Genomic DNA, 23,198 nt, shown 5'->3' with positions numbered 1-23,198 from the left:
GATAATAACACTGATAATAAAAGTAAAGCCATTCATCCCCACAAAAAAAGTTAGGAAACATTTGCTTGTGCATAGAAGTATGGCTGTGAAGGCAATTCATATGGTATTGCTTTATGTCACACACAGTGGGCAGAGAGGACAATTTCCACTTTTCTGGCAATAGTTCCCATTGATAAAAGTCACAGTTCACAAACAATAGGGTTAGAAAAACAAAAATAATATATATCATACATATTTATAATTCAAGCTTGTACATAATTAGGCATACAAATATGATATAAGTCAAGTTACACCATCACATTTTGTGCATATTTGGGATATGTAGGCAGCCGTTCAGAAACCACAGTGTGCTTCTGTGTGTGTGTGTGTATCACAAGCAACAGCCATTATTAAAAGGCTTTAAAAAGAAATCATCTATTTAAAAAAAGCCACCAGATTGTTAATTCATTTTTTTTTTAAAGATCCAACTGTACATATCGACGCTTTACAGTATTAAAAAAAAAAAGAAAGAAAAAGAAAAACCACAAGAAAAAAATGAGGCTTCCTTTTTGTCAAGGTCACATGGATGACCTTGAATTAATGTCCATGTTCAGTATATTCTGATGACTAAAAGAGGCCTTTGCTTTTCTTCAAGTTGAGCTGTTTCCAGTTTGGAAGCGTGTGAAATTCCTCTCGTGTCATTTCCAAAGCTTTCTGTAATATAATGTGCAGTCAGCACAAATCCGCAAGTCTTCCCCATACGCAGTCTTTGATTACTAACATGATACGACCGCTACATTTTTAAATATTGTAGATAATAGATTTTATAGACTCAGTAAATGTCTCATTTATAGTTTAGAATGACCAATTTTCTATTATTAAATCTGGTTAGTGGCTCTAACTTCAAACAGAAGAAGAGCTGTGGGAATTTTACCTGGAAGTCTGCATCAGACAGGTAGTCCTCCAGATGAAGAGGGTCTACCCCCTCGGGTAATGGTTTAGCAGTCAGTTCCTCCAGAGAGTACTGGTTCTTGCTGAGTTGAGCCAGAGCATCTTTCACCAGCGTCACCTTATTCCGTGACCCTTTCTTCTGCAAACGACCGTATACACGCGCATGCACAGACACATTCAGTTTTGTCTTTTACGACTTTAAATACTTTCAGGGAAAAGCCCCTACCAAAAGATAATAGTGTGGTATTATAGTGAAACATTTTCCTATACACTTAAATTTGCAAGTGACAATTATCATGTTAAAAATCTTAACCAAGACAACAAATGACAAGGGTTACCCATGGTTACTTAACAGTCTATCAGATCGCAAATTTTCACCGTCCTGGGTATGAATTGTACCTTACCTGGACTTTGATGGTGGGGTCTTTTTCCCAATAAGGAAAGATGTTAGTGAAGGTGAGAGGCTCTGCTCCAGCCAGAACCAGATAGGCCTGAGGAGGGCGTCTGGAGTTCTTTTCTGAAAGATATTAAAAAACAAAACAAAAAAAAACCACTTTAACCACATGAAAACTATCTTTCATGTAGCTCAACACAGACAAGCTGCTCACAACAGATCCATCCAGTTAATAACAGATGGATGTAAACGCTGAGTGCAGATTGCGAGAGCTGACCCTTGCAGTACTGCAGCACGGTCTCCATGGCACATTTCCTCTCATTGTCCCAGCGGATCTTAGCTGAGCCAGTGGACTCTGTGTCCTCAGGCTGCTGGCCTTGCCACAGATACACTTCCATCCTGTTATCCAACAAAAACAGAGCTGGACACACACACACACACACAAACAGACAGAGAGAGAGAGAGAGGGATACAGAGATACAGAGAGAGATGTTAGGGCCACTGAGTTCTTCAATGCATTCGTAATTTTAAGTGTTTACAGTTTATGTGTTTTTCTGTGTACATGTCTTCAGTCATCCAGGCAACGTAACAGTTATATTTGTCCTCTATCTTTCCCTGTTTGCATTTGTCTGTCAGTGCTAAGTTGCGGTGTTAGCGCATACCCGGCTGAGGGACAGAGTACAGATTCTCCTGCAGGAAAGGCATGGCCATCACGGTGCCCTCCATACGGGCAGGGCTCAGTAACTCCTCTGCCTCAAACACCCCACCGCTGGCACTCATACGGAACAGCCGCGGAGTGAAGTTATACTTTCCTGGATCTGCAGGTCACATAAGAGTGAGAAGGTCAGAGGTCTTAGGCAATCTCCGTTAATGACTCCAAATAGCTAGTGAAATATAACCGATATTTTATTATCTATTTTATGCTGTTTGACATTCTGTATTTGTTACATGGCAGACATACTGTATTTGTGTGAAAGAGAATCTGACAGGAAAAACATTCATGAATGTTGTGTAACATGGAAAACAATATGTGCTGAGCTTCAGAAACATGCCTCCCATGCATTATTAGTCAAGGGTGAGTGAATGAGCCTGTGTTTTAGAGTCACTGGCATATAGAACACGTGATGAAGTGGAAATTTTGCACTGTACCTTCAAGCATGCAGTCATAGGCTTTACGGTCCTGGCGCCCTAGAGCATTCCAGAACTCGGCTGACTCCGCCCCCTCCTCCACCTCCTGCACTTTCACGCTGCTATTACTGTTCAAACCCAACTCTGGAGGACATCTGCAATGCACACATGCGCACACGCGCACACACACACGCACGCAAATGCATACGCAAACACATGCACACACGCACACACACACATATCAAAACGTAAGGAAACTTTCTTATTTCCTTCCCTGTGAATTCAGCTTGACATTAACAGGAACATACAAATGGATGCCTGAAAATAGAATAACAAATTTCCCAGGTCATTTCGAAACGTGTGAATAGCTTTCTCACGTCTGAGTGAGGCGCTTCACGGCCTTCTTGGCCACCTCGCGGGCACTTTGATGAGTCTTGCAGCCGTGCCACAGGTAGAGACGTCCCTCCTGCGCGCCGAGCAGAATAAGGCTGGCACGAGAACGCAGACTGGCACAGCAGCACTCCACCTCCACCAGAGACCCTTCCACTGGTGCCACTCCACGCACACAGAACAGACGCCAACCACCTGACACACACACACACACACACACACACACACCGGCTTAGAATTAAAACTCAAAAATTCAACTGACAAACATTTGCGTTGGAGATACTGGGATATAAAATATGTTTGCATTTGTTTGTGTGTGTGTGTGCGTGTATATAGGTTTGTCAGGCACCTGTATTTTCAGCACTGTCTTCTCTGCAACCATGGTGGATGGTTAGTCCTCCATCAAAGAGCTGCAGAAAACATGGAGGCTCCTTCCCCTGAGTCACCAGCACCTGAATACCAACAGATCAGGATGTGAAGCTGCTTACTTAAGTACTGCTGCAGTCCAGTCTTATCAGTGCACTGGAACACTGATGCTACCACTGACCTTAAAGTGGACCACATGGCCACAATGACATGCCTCTTCGCTACACAGAGACATTTGGGTCTGAATTCATTTTAGCCTACTGTATAACACGGCACATTTCACCTGGCGTATAAAGCTGCTGTAATAGTACAAAGTGCTGTGCTAAAATTTACCTGCGCCCCCTGGTGGTTACCCAGCTCCACAGTCATTAGTGCAGATGTGCCCCGCCCACTGACACTTGAGTGGCGACCCTGCCAGAAGAAACAGGCTGTCCGCTCTCTTCCAGGACCACTGCTGCTGACCTCTCCTGGCTTCTGCCTCTTGCCCACTACATACACATACAAGCATGCACACACACACACACACACACACACACACACACACACACACATACACATACACATACATAGAAACACAGAAAAACACTAAAGTCAGCATCAAACATAAACCAGTATAAACAGATTTCATGAACACCCTTCAGCCTCTCTTTCACTGCACACAAACGCACAAATTCACACTGGCAGAAACTCACTCATTTCATAATATAGGTGGTAATACAAATGCTCCTCTCACTCATAGTTTTGTAGAAAGACACACACACACACACTGTTCTGTTATTAACGCAAAGTCCCTGGCCACCAAAGTTCTCTAGCATCTGTCTTCTCCCCGCAGTGGCAATGCATAAACAGTATGTAGAACCCCACAAACATAAACACATACACACACACACACACATAGGGGAAATTTCATTCAACTCCCACACCATCTGTTTCATCCATCCATGTGAGACATTCTCGCAGTAAACATTACACACGCACGGGCACATACACACGGGCACATGCGAGCACACACAGACTCACATACAAATGTACACAGACACACACACACAGACACACACACACACACACACACACACGCACACACAGGACTCCAGACAGGACTCCACTGTACTCATTAAACACAGTTTTGGTGAAATCCTCACTGTAATCTAAAATGTGCATCTCAGATGACAAACACATCTTATACAGACGAGACAAACCACCACCCTCCGTGCCTGACTCACCAACACTGGTGATGGAGTATTTCCAGCGGATGACGTATGTATCACCCTCATGTAGCTGGCCCATGCTCTCCGCCGGGACCTCGAATTCGTCAAACTCGCGTATGTGCCACGCGTCCACGCTAATCGTGGCCAGCTCCGCCTGCCGTCCATCTTCTGAACGGACCAATCCGTGACCTCGCTGCACGTTCACGCCTTCCAGGACCGTGCGCACGGGGTCCTTGCCCCCTGTCAGCATAGCCTTAACGTCACATGGTTGCAGATCAGAATCATGTGACGTGATGTGTACTGGGCTCTGCCGACAGAGACGGAGAGAGATAGAGTGAGACAGAGAGAGAGTGAAAAAGAGAGAGAGAGAGAGAGAGAGAGAGAGACATGTACTATAAATGACCAGTAAGGTGTATTTCTAGAATCATGCATATGTTCTGTATATTCCATGTCTGTTCTTCATTAACTACATTTACGAGCGTGGCCCAGACTCTTACTTTAACCTCCTCCACCACTAGCTCTTCTTTAGCGATCTTCCTCTCGGTCCAGTCTAGAAACTTCTCCCTGAACAGAGCCGTTTCATTGTGTTCAGACAGACGACCAAACAGAGCCCAGCTTGGCCTGCCTTCACCCTGCCTGTTAAAGCGCGCGCACACACACACACACACACACACACACACGCAAAGCCACACGGGGGCAGTATTTCATCAGATTAATTCGGTGCATCCACAAGTTTAGTAAAGATAGAGCAAATAAAGTACTGATGCAAAGCCTGAATTGAACATGAAACATGATATTTAATGTTTCCAATCATTTTCATATACAAGAAGAAAAATACAATATATAGCTTTAAAACCAAGTAATGCTAATGTACCACCCCACCACACAGTCCACTCATCTCCACTGCAGGACATATTATGCTTTTGATTTCTTCATTGGACAGCACTGACATCTTAAGTAAAGACTCACTGAGGGGTGTCCTTATTGGCTGAAGAAGGGTCCAGGGGGTTGACCCTGCAGGCGCTATAGTCATAAGCTCCGCCCCAAAGCTGTCTGCCAAGCTGCATGGCCACCTTCCTGTCACTCAGGGGTACATCCTTCCCTGTCCAGACGTATACCTCACTGCCAAAGTCAAACACCAACGCCTGGGGGAGAGGACACACACACACACGCGCACGTGCATATACATATAAAATGATAACGTGAACAGTTAACGTGAACATAAAATAAACAGTTACATCAGCAAAGTGTTCTCTACCTCTTTGGAGTTGAGTATAGCCACACTGGGTATAGATGCCCAGGCCTGATCATGGGGCACTAGTTTACCCTCCACCAGCCTGTAGATGCCAGTGGATTCCACCACCGCACTCTCAAACAGCTCGTCCTCATCAGGTTCGCCGGCCCCTGTCCAGAACAATACGACACGCTTCAGCACGACTACACACACTGCTTACACTACACAGTCTCTCATTATCACTTTCCACCCAGGGTTGTTTCATAAAATAAACGGTCACATATAGATACACATATCAGCATGAACGTGTTATGTGTTATCCTGGGTATGGGATCCAGCTGAGGGAGACGAGCTGCTGGAATCGCAGTATTGCGTGTGGTAAGATTTAGTGTTGGCAGAGAATCAGGGTAATTTGTTCAGTGCTGAATTTGTACGACCGAGCGTGATCACAGAGCGTGTAATGTCCTCTATGGAACATCTGTGCTACATCATGCGCTTGTGCAGTATCTGTCTGTCCTTGGAGCATGTGAAAGTCTGTGTGTGTGTGTGAGAGAGAGAGAGAGAGAGAGACTGTGTCTGTGTGTGTGTGTGTGTGTGTGTGTGAGAGAGAGTGAGAGTGTGTGTGTGTCTGTGTCTCTCTGTACATTTGTGTGTGCGTTTGTGTGCGTCTCTACCTCTGTACTCTGTTTTGCCTCCCAGAAGGTTCCAGAACTCTTTGGCAGAGCGGCTCTCGGTGTTGATGCCTTCCTCCAACACAGTGACCTGTGGAGCTTTGCAGCCTAAGTCCCTCTTAGCCTGGACATAGGATGCCATCTCTGAACCCTGTTACACACAAGAAAGAATTAAGTGTGTTACTATACAAGCACATAAACGGCTATAAACTAACAGAGAAAAGCGTCATAAACATCATTACCACACGTTGGCCCACAGGCTGAAGTTAAAAACCTGTATTACATGTAAGCCCTACGTTCCTTCCTCTGGCTTCAGTTATACAATACTCGACCTGTCTTTGGTAATACATTTCTGAAAATGTCTCCTTTTACTGCGGAATCTTCTTGAGAAATCTTCGGTGCCACAGGGAGTAAAAGCATAGATTGATGTAAAATTAGCCATTTAGCATGTAGAGATAACTTTGCTTTATTCTAACTGTGTGCTGGTACCTTAGCTTTCTCGATGACATTGGCAAATTCTCCGCTCCATAAGAAGCAGTGTTTGGGTGTGATGAGGAGGAAACAGTCGCCACTGTTCAGAGAGCGAGACGTCGGCTCCACCAGCCGCACCTGAACGTGCCTTCGACCTGTAAACACAAACGCACGTCCAGATCAACAGACCTAAAGGTTGACACTAAAGGCACTTAAAGGCACCAAAAAAAAAAAAATCACTTTACAGTCCGAACAATAATATCCAAACAAAACTGGACTGATTCATTTGCACGATTACATAGCATATCTGAACGCAAGATGGTTGTCAAAGGTTTGTCTCTTTGTTTACTTTTTCCCTCCGCACTGACCTTTGATATGGATGAGCATGAGCTTGTGGAAGGGTACAGCACTGTTGTTGGTAACCACTTCAGTCGACTTGACGCTACGCAGGTTGACTTTCCGGAAATTTTCCTTACTGGCCAGTCCCGCCAACGCAGCATCTGCGAGGTTTGAGTGCTTGGCCACTGATAGATACATACACCAGGCGGGAAGAAGAATTTATTACTGCATCAAGGCCACTCAAAGACGAAACAATCTAAAAACTTAACAGAGGAAACATATCTAACATATTTTCCAGTTGAGAAAAGAAAAAAAACAACGACCCGACTGTTCCGCATCTCTTATGATCGGACGTTAAAGCCTGCAAAATTACAAATGCTGAGCTGTCGGGTGAAACTGCGACTCACTCCGCTCTACTTGTATCCTCTTGGTTTCCACGGAGGCCACGTTGAGCCTCTGCTCTGTGTAAGCTTGTCTGAGATCGTCCCGAGCCGCTAAGGCCCTCAGGGGGTTGCGCGACGCTTTGGTATTTCGGGACGGGCGAACGGCTCTTTTGTGTTTTTCGACCGCTGATGTCAGCCTGGAGAACGTGAGAAAAAAAAACATGATGTTCTTGAACAAAAGAGAGAGGAAAATATATTTCATCATTATCTAAACACAGAGCGCTACGTTATCTTCATTAAGCACCATGAGATCCAGATAAAACACAGACAGAGAATGAAACATATCTAAGTGCAGAGAGACACGTTATCTAAATGGCCTGATAATGGGATAGACGGAGAGAGAGACTGGGAGAGAGAAGAGACTGGAGAGGAAAGGCTCTCCCGCTCACTTTGGCGTGTCAGACTGGATGGCGCTGAAGTCCTGCTCCTCTCCTAATGGACCGCTGTCGGCCGGAGGAGTAGAGAGAGACACCGATTTGTAGAAACGCCCGAACTCGTCGTCGTCGAGCGTCATGACCTCTTTCTCTTTCTCCTCGGTCACTTCTATGGTGGAGACCTTACTGTGCCCAACGCCAGCTGGAGGGACAAATCGTTGACTCGATCACAGGAACATTAGAATGAAATAAACGCGTGTTGCTGAAGTGTCATAACCCTCATACCACTGACTGCGTCTAAGTGTTTTGCCTGTGTTACCTTTGTTATGAAGTTTGTCTAAAAAGGACTCCAACTTCTCCAATCTCTTGTCTCCTTCAGCATCTGGGCGACTGGAGATCTCTGTCAAACACGTGAGACAAAGCCTCAGATATGTAAATACAACTCTGGGTGCCATATGCATGCGTCTTAATAATGTCAGGTATTCATTAGAGGTGACTTCAGAGCTGAAGCAGAAGGATACCTTCCAGGGGTTTAGCAAGCGCACTGCTGCCTGATTTCTTGCTACGTATGACGGGAGATTCATCCTTAGATGGGGTCACAAGTCCTGATGGGGAAACGTTATGAAAAAAAATGTTTAAAATAGCATTACTGATCCCACAAGCATTTCCGAAGCTTTATACACAAAGAAACATCCGCATGTTCATGTATATCCAACGCGGGCCCACCTCTTCTCGCCATGCGTCCAGCCACTGAGAACTGAGTAGAGTCATTGGCGGCGCCTTTTCCTTTGGCTTTCCACTGTTCTTCCTTTTCTTGCAAGACTTTCATCCTATCAGCAAGAGACATCTTCATGTCCACGTTGACAGAGGATTTCTACGGAGAGAGAAAGGGGAGGCATTCGGATGTATTTAAATTCTTTTACTTATTTTTTCTTTTTTTAAATAGCTTTCTCACTCTCATAATGCAGGTTTTCCATGAGATATGTTAATTCATACGCAATTTCCACATAGATAAACCCTGACCTATCCGCTAGGCTCCAATTTCTCTCTGCATAAATAACTACTTCCTGAGCTTTGCTTACTTTCTTTACTTTCTGAAAGACAGTCACAAACAAACATTTTTTTTTTCCTCATGAGATTTTGAGAGCTGTCCTTCTGCTCTTCTCCGGTAGGTTTTCATCTACTCCAGTGTTTTTGTGAAAATGACAAAAAAGCTCCATTAATTTCTGTCAGGAAATCCCTTTAGTGATGTCTCAATTCTGTCATTAAAGTACATAATTACAGGTACAGAGTGCATAGCATTATTCCCAGAGTGAAGGCGGTCTTTAGGCAGTGATTAACAACGTTCATTTAATGTTTCGCTGTGACTTAATTTACAACCTTGGCTGAATTTGACCACAGCGTCTTTTTTGAGAGACAGAGAAGCAACCATTTCTCTCTGACTTACGTTATTGCTTCCTCTAAGCTGTAAATTTCATAGCGCTAACACACTTTAACAAATGCTTTTCCAGGTTCTAAAACGGTAGCGTTCGGACCATTAAAAAAAGGAAACAACAAAAGGGCTTTTTTTTTTTTTTTTTCCTTTGTCAGTTTACTCACATTGCAGGGAATTCGAAATATGAAAAACAGAAACCATGCAAATTGTTAAACGTTAAAAATAACTAAACATACAAGAGAGGAAGTACAAATGTTCAGCAGGCATTTCAGACTGCCATGATTAGTTCTGCTGGTCTTTTGCATCTGGTCTGTAAAGGCTGGGAATACTTTGCAACTTGGAGATGAAGTGTGCCAATTTTCAAAAAAAAAAAAAAAAAAAAAAAAAAAAAAAATATAGAAAAAGGAAAAAAAACCCCCAAAAAACTCAGGATTACCTGTACTTTAAAGCTACAGCTATGACAAAGCCAAATCAAACAAGCAATTTTATTTTGACCCCAATCAAGTCCCAAATAACCATCTTCAATCATAGAAATGATAGTCAAGCCATATCCATCATTCACCAGACATAATCATATTATGAATCAGTTGATTCATAAATGGAGCCCAGATGTAAAAAACCTACGGGTAATTTATTGTTTCAGCTGACCAGTCACATCTATGAGCAAAAAGACATGCCCAGCGGACTAGTGAGGAAAGAGACTAAACCAAAGAGTTACTTAAGTAAAGCCCCAAAGCCCCAGAAAATGTCATGTGTTCCTCCACATCTGGAACATGAAGTCATTGCAGGTGTCCCCCGACATGCCTGAATAAAAAACCCATGAGCTTGTAAATTCCACTGATTAATGTTCTAAGTCCTTTGTGGGGGGAAATAAATAATATTTGACTCGGTTTTTAGTCTCCAGAATAAGTATTCAAACACTCACACACACAAATACACACACACACACACACACACACACACAAACACACACAAAGGTGTGCCAAAAGCCAAAAGCCCAAAGCCCTAGTTCTATATCCAGTCGTGCAGGGGAAATTCCTGGACCAGACGAGGCCTGGGGGATACAATGAGGACTAAGCACACAGCCTCACAGGAACACACCGTTTTCCCTCCAATTTACTGGCAGCACAGCAAGCCAACAATATCCCATTCAAGTCCCAGAACTTCTGCGATATTCAAAGAGAGACATCTAAAAACTCCTGGACAACAGCCAACAGGCCTCCAACAATAGCATTCAGAACAAACAGGGCTGACTCGTATGTGGCACCAAGATTATTTCAATTATAAAAACCGACTAACCACAAGAATTTACAAAACAAATCCAAAACTAAGACAAGTCTACTTTTGAAAGCATGTGTCATGTGAAACTGAATGCACGCCCCCCCCCCCCCAAGAAAAAAATTCAAAAGAGTTAAAATGTTATTGAATATAGCAAAAGTAAAAATGCAGAGAAGCACTCACCTGGGTGCTTCAGACTACACACTATGGACGGGCAGAGAGGAAGAACAGATAGAGGACAGGAGAAGAAGGACAGCTGCCAGTAGTCGGGGAGCAGGGACAGAGGAAGAAGCCAAAAGTCACGGGCCATTCTGGAAAAACTACTGAAAAGCATCACTGTCACAGCAGAAGAAACAAAGCTCAGGAGAGGAAAGGAGTGAGGAGAAGGAGAGAAGAGAAGAAGAGAAAATTCAACACTAAAACAGTTACACTCGTATGCGGAAGCATCACTAAACTCACATCCAAAACTCATTAAACCAATAAAAAAAAAATTCAAAGCGCTTGCCGACAAAAAAAAAAAAGAACTTGAGAGAGCATGCAGTCAGAAATGTCTGACAGCTGGGTGCGGGTGACGGCCTCCTGATTGGACCAATCAGGAGGTGTTGATCTCTAAAGCCGGCCCATATCTGGGAGATGGCAATGGTGAGGTCATCGTTATAGTTCCTTATGCAACTTCTCCAAAAGATGGAGTTACCTGCGTTTTTATTCTGTGTTCTCAAAATGTTTCTCCAGAGAACTTGCAGAGAGAGAGAGAAAATGAGAGAAAATGAGAGAGAGAGAGAGAGAGAGAGAGAGAGAGAGAGAGAGAGAGAGACTGACTCAACAGGCTAGAATCAGAGTTTGAAGAAGTAATAGGTGAGAGAGATGATGCTGAATGATTCATTCCTCAGGGTTTAAGTAAATGCTCTGTTTCATTTGATTTATGATGATCTGCAAATCATTAGTCTTAATAAGATATGAGATTCCACTCAAAGTCAATGTATCATCTGGACGAGTCATTTCACAGTCCAGGTAAATATTCCTTTATATAGCCATCAAAACCCTTCCACTGAATGTTGCATCTTGTTTTAAGAAAAGAAAAAAAAATCATTAGGCTCAACAAAGCTATCCCTTTCCCTTAATATTTTCCAGAATAGAAAAGCGGTCAGGGTTGATGGAGGCCTCTCTGGCTAGCACATGACTGCTATAAACATACAGGGAGAGGCCTAGCATAGCCACACTAACAGGGAGCAGCTGCTGCAAGTGGGAAAAGGTGGTTGCAATGGGCACAAAGGACACCCCGACCGCAACTTCCCTCACACACACACACACACACACTTAACACACACTCGGCCAAGTGAAAAACAGCATCTGGACTGGCCCCATTCTGTGTGAGGTGGACAGAACAGCTCTTATTTTCCCTGACTTAAACCCAAACCGCCGAAGGCCTCTCTCCTTTTACCACGGAATCAAATGCATGTAGAGAATCAGAGATTTCCCTGTTTTGTTTTTTTTTCTTTTTCTTAACAGTTCTGACTTGTCCACACATTGGGGTTACTCCTTTTCTGAGGTTAAAAGACCTTAAAGAGGCATCCATCCAAAGTATCTGACTTTTTCATAACATGTTCCCGTCTGTAAAATGTCTTCATTCCCGTTTGCTGTTTGAGTTCCGATATCAGTTTTGAAATTGAATATTTAGAAACTCTTAAAAGGCCGGTGCATCCACCGAATTTTTGTTCAATGTATCAATTCAACAAACACACACATTAAAAGTTACTCTGAACTGAATTTAAAGAACAAATAAATATCCAGTAACCTCCTGATTAAAACCCGCTTTTCTCCAGAACACGCTCAGAAAACGGTGATTTGAGCGGCTTGTGGTTCAACGTAGTTAGTTCAACCACTGAGGCAAATACCCTCTGATGTTCCCAGCGCGGGGGCCGGTCTCATACACAAAAGGCTGGCCTAAGGAGGATTAGCCTCAGAAATCCACTGCCATTTCAGATGATGTCTGTCTTTCTAGAGTGCCCGGGGACGGTGGGGTGGGGGGTGGGGGGGGGGGGGGGGTATGGAGGGGTGACTTCAGGTTGCTTAAAGACATGCTTTTTCGGCTTCAACTGGATTTATCTTCAAGTCATTTCATCCAGGATGCCGAACAGATTCAGTAGAAAGCTATGCAGTCTTGTCATGTAATCTAAAAGCGCATGAGGATATTAAATCTACTTTAATGTGTGCTTGTGTACAACATGTTAGAGATTTATCAAAGACTTCAAGTTTAGAGATTCATCAGACTTCGAGTATTAACATCCAAACTCTAGAGTCAAATGGGTGCAGAGAGGAGTTTTAGGAGTGCCTACATTTGGGTGTCTGAGCAAGGGAGAGAGGGAGGGAGGGAGAGAGAGAGAGAGAGAGAGGGAGAGAGGGAGAGAGAGAGAGAGAGAGAGAGAGACAGAGAGAGAGGGAGAGAGAGAGAGTCAGAGTGTCAAAGAGAGAGAGGGAGAGAGAGAGAGAGAGAGTCAGTGTGTCAGAGAGAGAGAGAGAGGGAAAATCAAAAATAAATACACTCTGGTGATATTTATATGAGAGTGTGGGTAGGAGTGTTTTCTGCCTGGTAAGCTGGCTGAACACTGAAAATTGGCTCAGCCAAACTGAAATCTTCTTCGCCTCATAATCCCCTCTTCAGTCCGCTGATTCAGCGCTGGCACAGAACCCTTCCTGCCCCACCCCATTCACTGGGCTCTGTCCCCCACAGAGATCTCCTCTCCTCCAGGCAGTCTCCTACCATAGACACAGGCTCCGCTGAGCCTCCTCCTACCACAACTGGCACTCTACATTAGCTCCATGTTGGCTAATCATCTGCATTTATTTAGAGTGCGCATATTTGACCTCTTTGTTCGGTTCGGTTCAACTTTAATAAAGATGAATGAGAGCCAAAATTCACATAAAATAATATCCTCTACCTATTTGTGTGTGTGTGTGTGTGTGTGTGTGTGTGTGTGTGTGTGTATGCGTGTGTGTTTGGCCATGCCTACATCTCTACATAGAACAGTTCCATAAGCTCTCAAGTCAGTTAATGTTACTATCCACAGCCTTGAACAGTCATAGTCAGCTATCAGTGTGTGTGTGTGTGTGTGTGTGTGTGTGTGTGTGTACCTTTTTCTTCCAAGCACTCTCAGAATCCCGCAGCTGGCTATAGCGGTCAGCCAGGGACGTTTGCACCACATCACTAGTGGGACTTTTCTTCAGCTTGCCCTTCCAGTCCTCTTCGCTGCTTGTCAATTCTGACAACCTGCAGAGACAGACAGACAGACAGAAACACACATTCATCACTCCTTCTGTTAAAATCTAAGTAGTCCCTCTAAGTGGTCAGCTGTGAGATCAACCATGTTCACTAACATCATCATCATCAATGGCAGAAAGACAAGTGATTTGACCATACCTTTCTTTGAGAGAGGAGCTCATGCTGCCATCCAGGCTACTCTCTAACTCCTCGCCCTCCTCAGACAGAGACAGAGAGGAGGTCTTCTCCACGGAGTCTGGGGAGGGGCTGCGGGGTCCATCGCTTGAGCCGCTCCTGTCTCTTTGCAATATCTTCTTCCTCCTCTCATGTTCACTCTCTTCTTCTTCATTCTCTTCTTCCTCCTCCTCTTCCTCTTCCTCCTCCTCATCCTCCTCCTCTTCCTCTTCCTCCCCTTCCTCTTCCTCCTCCCTGGGTCTCTGCGTTCCGCCGTCTCTGGAGCTGGGCGTCCCGTTCCTCTCGCTCACAGCCTCGCTGTCTCCAGGATCGGTGTCCAGGCTGGTGGAACGACTCTTCTTCAGGATGCCTTTGATGCCTCCTTGGCCCGAGTCCTGTCGCTGCAGCGCAGTCCTGGAGCCCTTCGACACCACATCCGCCTCCAATCCTCCAGGTTTAGCGTCATCGCTGTCCCAGCGACAGCGCGTCTCTCTGGGTTTCCGCTCGGTCAGCGTGGCCTGTAGTGGCAGGGGCCAAAAAAAACCCAAAAAAACGTCATTTGTAAACTGAGGGTCTTATGAGGACACGTAGTGAAAACTCGTTGGCTTAATTTAAATTCTTTAAGTCTGACCCCTAGTGATTACTCAACTTTTGTCTAAATCAATCTTGTTACACATCAAAAACACTTCAGACCCTTTGAAACGCATCACTAGTTGGCTGGAATTGTATTTTTCTGTAATTATATGGTCCAGCAAAAGAATGGTCAAACTTTCTAACTGTGACAGCCATGCCTGAGAAAATCAGTACCACACCAATTTCACAACAAAGGCACATTGGAAACAGGCTTTTGGTGGACAACACCAAGCAGGCATGGCTGGGCACTCGTTGACAAGCACGACTGCAGCTCCTGGGAACCCATCGGCTGCAGGATAAAAGCAGAAGTCTGGGGAGCGGGGAAAAAAAAAAAAAAAGAAATCGACGTGGCAAGTTCTGGTTGAAGATCCTTTCCCTGTTTCCCAGACTCTGCTGACTGCCGCCAGGCGAGTGGGCCAGAGGGGAGAACGTGGAAACTGGCTCAGGGGACAGATCTTCTCACGGTTCCCCTCCTGCAGAAATCAACTGGCACCAGCTGAGTGGACCAGAGGAGAGATACTCGCAGACTAAACGAGGGACCCGCGTTTCCGGTCCGAGCGTCCCTAAGTCGGCAACATCGCTTGCTTCTTCCTAAACTGGTGACCAACGTATGGTTCTGCTTCCCCATCAGACCACCCCTGCATGGAGCACATCCATATCAGGATGCCTATTGTTCCAAGCACCCCCTAGCACATGCGTTTGTCGCCTGGTTTGTAAAATAAAACACTCCTTCCAGAGTTGAAATGGCTATCTGACTCAACTCCGTCCTCAGGAGGCAAAGGAAAGAGAGACCAAGGGAGACAGACAGAGAGAGAAAGAGATGGGAGGTTCGCGTGGTGGTGGTCTGTTTTACTGTGCAAGTTTTAAGAGGATGTTTGGAGCCAGGACTAATTGAGGGGGGGGTTGGAGAAATAATAAGATCAAATGACTTGACACAGTGATCACAGCATACCGTTTAAAACTCCCTACCATCAATCACGAACTCAAGACAAGAAAAGACACTTTCTGTGAAACTGCTTAAGAAGACGAAATGTATCTCTTAAATTACAAACGTACATTCTTAAGACAGTAAATTATGCGCTTGGCTCCCAGGGCTTTCATACTCCCTCTCTGTATTAAGACTCTCTGTCTCGTATATTGCTGCATATAGAAGCACCTTTTCTGTCTCGTCTGTGGTAACAGGCTGAGTGCGGCAGTGTTTCTCTGTCTTCTCTCTCTTCCCCAAATTTTTCTCATCAGCCTCTTCCTCATCTGACGACTGGGAGCGACTGCAGAGAAAAAGAGAGAGAGAGAGAGAGAGAGAGGGAGAGAGGGAGAGAAAGAGAGAGTGAGAAGAGTTCTTCAGTCACAAGTCACTGCTGAGCTGTTGCATTTTTGACAGTGTTTGCCTCATTTCGGCCTACTCTCTTCTTTGAAAACAGCACGTCTTTAAGGATTGATTTTTTTTTTCAGCACAGGTTGAAATCCAGATGAGGATTACATTGCATTCTAAACTGATTTTTTTTCCATTTAGGACTAGAAATCCAGAAACTGGTCATAAATCAGCAAATTAAGAGAAGATTTCATTTCAACTACAGCTCATCACCGGATTCAATAATCCGTCCTTGGCTAAACTAATGAGCATGGCTGTTAATAGAAATGAATCAGTGTTCTGCCTGCCACCACACAGACAATGTGAAAAAGCAAAGCAGTGTTAAATTCCTATGAGGGAAAAGTAGGGAGGAGAGGTCTGCTTATCATTATCCACACTACTGTATGTATTATAGCACATACTCCCACACACACTGCTACTTACAGACTCCCCAAAGAATATCCTGCCTCTGATAACATAACACACAGGCTCCAGACCGTCAGTGCCTCACAGTATAAGAAAAACACACATTCATACAAAACATACACACAAAACACTCATCTGCACTCTAGATTTGATCTTCCCTTGTTTCATTAATATACAATTAGATGAACAAGAGACAACACAGTTATAGCACACTGTGTCTTATCCTCATAAGGTGATCACTGACTCTGGCTGGAACTACCAAAGGAATAAAACTGCCACTCAGCCTGTGTTACGTACTGCTGCACTGCAGAATGAAGGACTATCAGTATGCGTTTAAAGTTTCTGCACAATCTGTCCCACACAGAAGCAAAATGCACTGATTACATCAGGGATTCACATTTAGAATCCCAGCCCTGCTGCACTTGCCTGCTGTGCCTGTGAGACTGAGAGAGTGCAACTCCTGTTCCCTTGGGCCGGTGCATTGGCTTGGCTCAGTCCCCCTCTCTCTCCCTCTCTCTCCCTCTCTCTCTCTCTCTCTCTCACACGCGCACTCTCTCTCTCTCTCTCTCTCTCTCTCTCACACGCGCACTCTTTCTCTCTCTCTCTCACCCTGTCTCACAACTCAACAGTGGTCAGTGGTAGTGAGGTGCCCTCATAGCTGTGGATAAAGTTAAGCGAATAGCACTCTTCTCCAGGCATACAGTTCTGCTCGTTAAGTGACAAAATGCAGAGATTGGCTTCACGTGTGTTAGAGGAAGCATGTGCTGTCCTAACTCTCCTCAAATGAGGTGACTGAGGAAAAAGCCTACAAGATTACAGATAATTGGATATTCCAAATTGAGAGAAAAAAAGGTGAGGAAAAAAGCTGTGATTCTAATGCTGTATTAAGCAGCAGGAGGCTGCATTAGAGCTCAGTGGGAGATAGTAAACAGACCCTTTCATCTAAGGTTACCTATTCAGATAAACGTGTACCATCTTGTGTCTTCCAGTATGGGACTGTGTGCTGTCTATAAAAAAAATACATCAGAGCGTCTTCAGTCTAGCACGATATTCCCCAAAACAAAATGAGAAACAGATCCTAAGATGACAGAAATCAGGTTCTATTACTGCTGCTGATCACTCCATTCTAAACACAAACGTATACACACATACAGACACACACAAACACACACAAACACACACACACACAGACACACACAAACCATTACCTAGGGATATTCTCTTACAAATAATGTTCTACTTTAAAAAGTTGCTTGGAAAAATAGATACAAACACGCATACAGACACACAGGGAGACAAACTAGGCTAATGTTTCTTCAGAAAGATTCTTATCTGACATGCACCATTTTGCATGTTGTTTCCTATGAGTCACACTTAATAACTGTTTGCTGCTAGGCTTACCCCCCCCTACGAGCAGGAAGCACATCAAAAGAAAATAAAGGCTAGCATTAAAAGTTGCACTGAATCACTACAATGAAAGGTTGAGAGACACTCTATAGACTCCACATAGGAGATTGACAACTGGCCAGCTCGGGATTTTTCAGAGTCATTCAATTTCCTTCAACCGTGCTTGTGTGTGTGTGTGTGAAACTGGGTCATCAAACCGTGCCCTTGATTCAGCATACCTGCCAGGAGCCTCCTCTTCCTGGCTGGTGACTGGCTGTGTGGAGGTTCTCAGTTCATCGGCGTGGCGACCACACTCCTCCTGCGTGGTGTCCTCAGGGAGGGTCGTGGGGGCAGTGGAGGTTTCATGGGCAGCGGTCTTGTCCAGCCCCTGGTGGTCAGAGTGAAAGAAAGACAGGAAGAACAGGAATATGAAAGGGCCAAACAGGGCACTGTGGGTACTTTCCACATTAACACAATCCTCCAGCAGACATTCAATGTCTCACAGCCAGCAATTCATCCCCTAAAAGCCGCCACCCGCATTCTCTATTTTTCTCTCTCTCTCTCTCTCTCTCTCACACACACACACACACACACACACACACAGCCTGGGAAAAGTGAGTGTCTTAGACTAAATGGGCCCTGAGGGACAGGAGGACTTATGGAAGGGTGGGGAGGTCGGGGTTGGGTGGGGGTGGGGGTGGGGGAGAGGAGGTGGGGCTTTGAGAGACAATCACCATCAAGACGTCCTGGATGTAGTCCAGCTGGGAGCGGGGGGCAGCACAAAAAAAAAAAAGAAAGAAAGAAAAAAAGAAAGAAAGAAAGAAACCCCAGAGAAAAACTGTATGAAAAGAGAAAGAGAGCATGAACAGAGGACTAGAGGAACAGGGAATGAAGGCCCATTCATGAATTTCTAAGGGTCTTTTTTCCCCCTCATTCTTTCTCCCATACAACTCAAGAGGGAGGTTTGAAAAACAAATCATTTAAAATATATTTAGGAAGAAAATACATTTTTTGGGCCTTATTAAAAACACAGGATCAGGGGGCCCCCAATAGGACTAGTCAGGAGATGCTCTAATTAGGATCTCTTATAATCTAAACCTAATACCGACTGAGACTTTGAAAAAAAATTGTGAATTCACTCCTACAGCCTCTAACTGGGTTTGAGAAACTGAACAGGCCTTCACTACTTGAAGCCATCCTAGTGGTCGTTAGTCCTTTATCTAAAACGGCCTTGGAGACACCTGGATATGCTGGTTTCTCTCCAAGCTCTCAGCCTTCATACGCTCACATAATGGCACACAGCTGACAAGCATTAAATAACCGACAACTCGGTGGGGAAAACTCCTCTCCACTGAGGAGGGGAAAAAAAAAAAAAAAAAGACTGAAATTTTTGTGCATTGGTCATGACAAGCATAAATTTGTCTGCTGAACATTTGTGTTAAAAGACTCCTAATATATGTATTACATCAGCGTTGTATTATTTTACAGCTTGATGTGGTATTTAAAAAAAAACCCCAAAAACTAGCTTTTAGAAACAACAGCTACAGAGTCTCTGCTGCGGGGGTTTAATAAGTTGAAATTAGTATTGTCAGCATGACGAATATAATAACAGCATAAGTGAGAAGGGAGACAGAGAGAAAGGCAGTGATGTGCATTTAATGACCCTCTGAGGATTCTGTCACAGCGCTGCCTAAAGCAGATTTGACTTACTTCGGCTAATGACTTCTTGGCAGCGAATGTCTTGACTTTGTCATCTGTTTTCTCATCAGCTGTCAAACAAACAGAGATACAGAATCAAGGCAGAGGCTATGGACAAATAATAATAAAAAGGAAAACGCACACGCGAGCATACAGGGTTATCAGTTCATCGCATTTCATTATCTGTCTCCGTTTTTGCCGGTCATGTTTTACCAGCGTGTCTCGTTAAGATCTCTTTGTCAGGACATTCTTTGTTTCTCTTTCAATTTTACACTGTCTCTTTCACGGAGTCCTTGGGACATATACACACTTATCTGCAAACACACTAATCTTGAAGCAGACACATGGCTCCAGCTCCCAAGAGAAGTTCAATACAAACACCACCTGTTCTATGAGTAGTGTCTGTGCGATAAGAATCCTTCCCACGAAAGAAAGTGTGAAAAAAAAGAGAGTTTGTAGGATAAAAGCTACTATTACGTTCTAAAACTTTTCCAGCTGCCTGTGTGTTTAAGAAAAAGCCAAATACTGGGGTATAATCTAAAATCCCTGTGGAAGGACAAACATTTTCATTACTTGTTTATAATGGTTGGGATTATTAATTTAATCATGACCAAACAATACATCGTAAGGCAAATGTTAAAAATGCCATTTATTGCTACAGATGTCAAGCGTACGATTAGACTATTGACCAATGTGACACACCTGTGCGTGTGTTTCTCTGCAGTCGGTGAGAGTACTTTGACTTTCGGCCAACGCTCTCCCACTTGACATCAGAGAGCTTGAGTGCGATAAGAGGACGAGGATCTGGAAATGCCCCCCTTTCCTTGGCCCTCAGGATGAGCCATTGTTTGCTAAGTGTTGCCATTTGTCTGGACTGTAACTCATTTCCCTCCAGAGCTGAAGAAAAGGCTGGCTTAAATGATGGAATAAACTCAGCATGCAAAGATGGGAATATGATCCTCACTCGACAGGGATCTGCTGTACAGCTCTGTGGTCAAATTTCACACGTATTCCCCAAAACCTCCGCTCAGTTTTTCTCTCCCTCTCTCTCCCTCTCTCTCTCTCCCTCTCTCTTTCTCCCTCTCCCTCTCTCTCTCTCTCTCCCTCTCTCTCTCTCTCCCTCTCTCTCTCCCTCTCTCTCTCTGGGTAAGTCAGAATGTATGTGCCGAGTTAGCATTCCTGCTCTTCTAGACGGTATTTTCCACCAGTAAAAAATAAATAAATAAATAAATAGAGCACTAGCTCTTTCACCAGTGGAACAGATGAGCTGTTTGATGGCCCGTGATGTGCGTCTGACGATGTTTTGGCTTAAGATATTGACCTCTAACACCCCCTTAAGCACTTCTCCCGGGGTAAGGGGAGGTGGTTTCCAGTGGTAACCCCGGCCAACTCTGAGACCACATTCTATTGTGAGTTTACTAAGCTTGCTTCATAAATTTCATACAGTCCGCCTCAGTGAGTTCGTGGAGAAGGCATCAAGTTATTCTCATTCATTACAGTGCTCCAATGACTCCATAACAAAGCCTGACTTAGGTTCTTTAATATATACATTCTTTTGTAGTAGTTAGACTGTGAATCACAGTGAGTGTATCTGTAACGCATTGTTTACTATGAATCAGGATGTGAGAAGGGCTGATTGGTGTTATGACACTGTATCTATGCTTCCTGTCTATCAGTGTGTGACAGTGTGTCTGTGCCTTACATACATTGCATGTGATGGACTGTCAGTATGTATCAGCACATGATGAATGAACAGGGAAGATGATTCAGTAAGACAGAGACAGGGTTAAGTGTTGTAACCCCAGAGCTGTCTTTCCGATTGCAAAACACTTGAATATTAGCCTCTTCAATGTTCACCAAGACAGTTTTTCACCCAAAAAAGTGTTTTGATAACATTGCGGATCGAATGCTTTCTCAACTATCTGATTTTCGTCATTCTTTTATTAGATTATCCTATAACAGTAGACTTACTGACTCGAAGAACAAAGCCGCTACAGTAATGAATCCTACAGTATGACAGTGGACATGCTGAGCTAGCTCATGACTCAAAAATCCTTTGATATTACATGACAAACCCCTGAGGCATCAAAGGTCCTTCATTTTCAGACAGCAGATCTAGGCTAAAAGGGCTCTGCACTGAGTGCATGAGTGTGTGCATGTGTGTGTGTGTGTGTGTCCCTGTCTCTGCACTGAGAGTGTGTGTGTGTGTGTGCGTGTGTGCATGTATGTGTGTGCATGTGTGTGTGTGTGTGTGTGCGTGTGTGTGCGTGTGTGTGTGTGCGTGCACACCCAATTTCTTTCTGCCCTTACGTCTAACAACCAGGGCCCTTTGTTTCAGACCTATCATTGTGCAGTACAGTCCTCTCCCTGGCTTCTTTGAGAAAGGGAGTCTGTCAGCACAATGAAGGACGAAGAGGCAGAAAAGAAAAGGGATTCATACCTCACAAAGGATTCTTTGAAGCCACTGAAAAGGAAGAGACTTACCCTTTGGCTTCTGGGTTTCCTCTGCTTCGAGCAGTCTGTTAAAAAAAAAAAGAGAGAAGAGTAGGACAAACTAATGACCTCATGAATTGCAATGCTGGAAAACATAAAGCCACAAAAGATGACAGGGTTTCACCTGCCACGTACTTCCTCTAGTGCCCATCAACCACAGAATGACTAATGTTATCTCACGTTAGGTCAGTGAACATGACAGAAGAAAAGCATGAAAATACATATCACATGAGCGATAAAAATCTGCCAGACGACAGCCTTTATGCATGAATTGTATTAGGTATTCCATCTAAAACCAACAAAAGGAGGCATGTCAGTCCAGTACCCATGAAGTTCCAGAGAATTCCATTTGCACTGAATAGTCTTCAGGTCTAGACTTGGAATAGCTCTGCTGGTATGATCTTTGGGGACTGCATTGTAGCGCAAAAAGAAAAAAAAAATCCAGATGATTGAGAGCAGCTGCTTCAAGGCCAATTAAAAATTGAGCAGTTGCATTAGTCTGTCGGCTTCAACATGGGAGAATAAATGCACAGAGGAAAAACAACAATGAAAAGAATAAAAGCTGCGGCCTACGGAACAGCTACAGATCTACCACTACCGTCCACCTGGTCAAATGACAGCGCATTCTGAGCAACTCAAACAACACAAAACAAGAAGACATTCTGGGAGGTTGCGAAAGAGGAAGTACAACAGAGGCCTAATGCTTTATCATAATAACACAGACGGCCAAAAATGTATCGACGCACCGCACCAATTACAGCTACTCACAAAACACACAGAACAAACAAACTAGGCTACAGCTATGCCAGACCTCTGCTTGAAAAGAGTCTCTGTACTTGTTATACTAACTGACTACACTATACTATACTAAACTAAACAGAAGTTCCCATACAGGGTATGGAATGTGTGACAGATACCTGAGTCTCATGCCACAAATGCTTATGAAGGTAGATTTACAAATAATAAAAAGCTTGTTGTGTGGTAGTTTGTTGTCTGAAGATTAAGATTAGCGACAGATGAAAGGCGTGACACACAGGTTGGTCAAGTTCTCTTGAGGAAAGTACCGTACAGTGTCTTCTATGACTAAATCTAACACGTCTCATCACCCAATCAAAGC

The 23,198-nt window shown here is 44.1% G+C and overlaps 1 protein-coding gene across 1 annotated transcript in view; it reads right to left on the bottom strand.

Moving 5' to 3' along the window:
- Positions 1-266: 266 nt before the first annotated feature.
- The window catches only part of svild (supervillin d), a 36,969-nt gene continuing 14,037 nt past the window's right edge, over positions 267-23,198 (bottom strand). The window contains exons 3-29 of the mRNA XM_030775074.1: positions 22,073-22,107; positions 19,601-19,659; positions 18,130-18,278; positions 15,884-15,995; positions 14,080-14,612; positions 13,794-13,929; positions 8,675-8,822; positions 8,470-8,553; positions 8,268-8,348; positions 7,964-8,150; positions 7,539-7,711; positions 7,161-7,316; positions 6,811-6,947; positions 6,325-6,472; positions 5,675-5,820; positions 5,386-5,561; positions 4,914-5,052; positions 4,432-4,723; positions 3,542-3,696; positions 3,192-3,294; positions 2,830-3,037; positions 2,474-2,607; positions 1,987-2,142; positions 1,602-1,745; positions 1,335-1,447; positions 914-1,066; positions 267-693 (exon numbers count right to left, since the gene is read on the bottom strand). Coding sequence (XP_030630934.1) covers positions 607-693; positions 914-1,066; positions 1,335-1,447; positions 1,602-1,745; positions 1,987-2,142; positions 2,474-2,607; positions 2,830-3,037; positions 3,192-3,294; positions 3,542-3,696; positions 4,432-4,723; positions 4,914-5,052; positions 5,386-5,561; positions 5,675-5,820; positions 6,325-6,472; positions 6,811-6,947; positions 7,161-7,316; positions 7,539-7,711; positions 7,964-8,150; positions 8,268-8,348; positions 8,470-8,553; positions 8,675-8,822; positions 13,794-13,929; positions 14,080-14,612; positions 15,884-15,995; positions 18,130-18,278; positions 19,601-19,659; positions 22,073-22,107 — 4,144 coding nt within the window. The 3' untranslated portion in view covers positions 267-606. The remainder of the gene's footprint in view (positions 694-913; positions 1,067-1,334; positions 1,448-1,601; positions 1,746-1,986; positions 2,143-2,473; positions 2,608-2,829; positions 3,038-3,191; positions 3,295-3,541; positions 3,697-4,431; positions 4,724-4,913; positions 5,053-5,385; positions 5,562-5,674; positions 5,821-6,324; positions 6,473-6,810; positions 6,948-7,160; positions 7,317-7,538; positions 7,712-7,963; positions 8,151-8,267; positions 8,349-8,469; positions 8,554-8,674; positions 8,823-13,793; positions 13,930-14,079; positions 14,613-15,883; positions 15,996-18,129; positions 18,279-19,600; positions 19,660-22,072; positions 22,108-23,198) is intronic.

This window comes from Chanos chanos, chromosome 5 (assembly GCF_902362185.1).
Source record: "Chanos chanos chromosome 5, fChaCha1.1, whole genome shotgun sequence".
Taxonomy (NCBI): domain Eukaryota; kingdom Metazoa; phylum Chordata; class Actinopteri; order Gonorynchiformes; family Chanidae; genus Chanos; species Chanos chanos.
The sequence above is the reverse complement of the archived record's forward strand: the minus strand, read 5'-3'. Positions and strand labels throughout refer to the sequence as shown.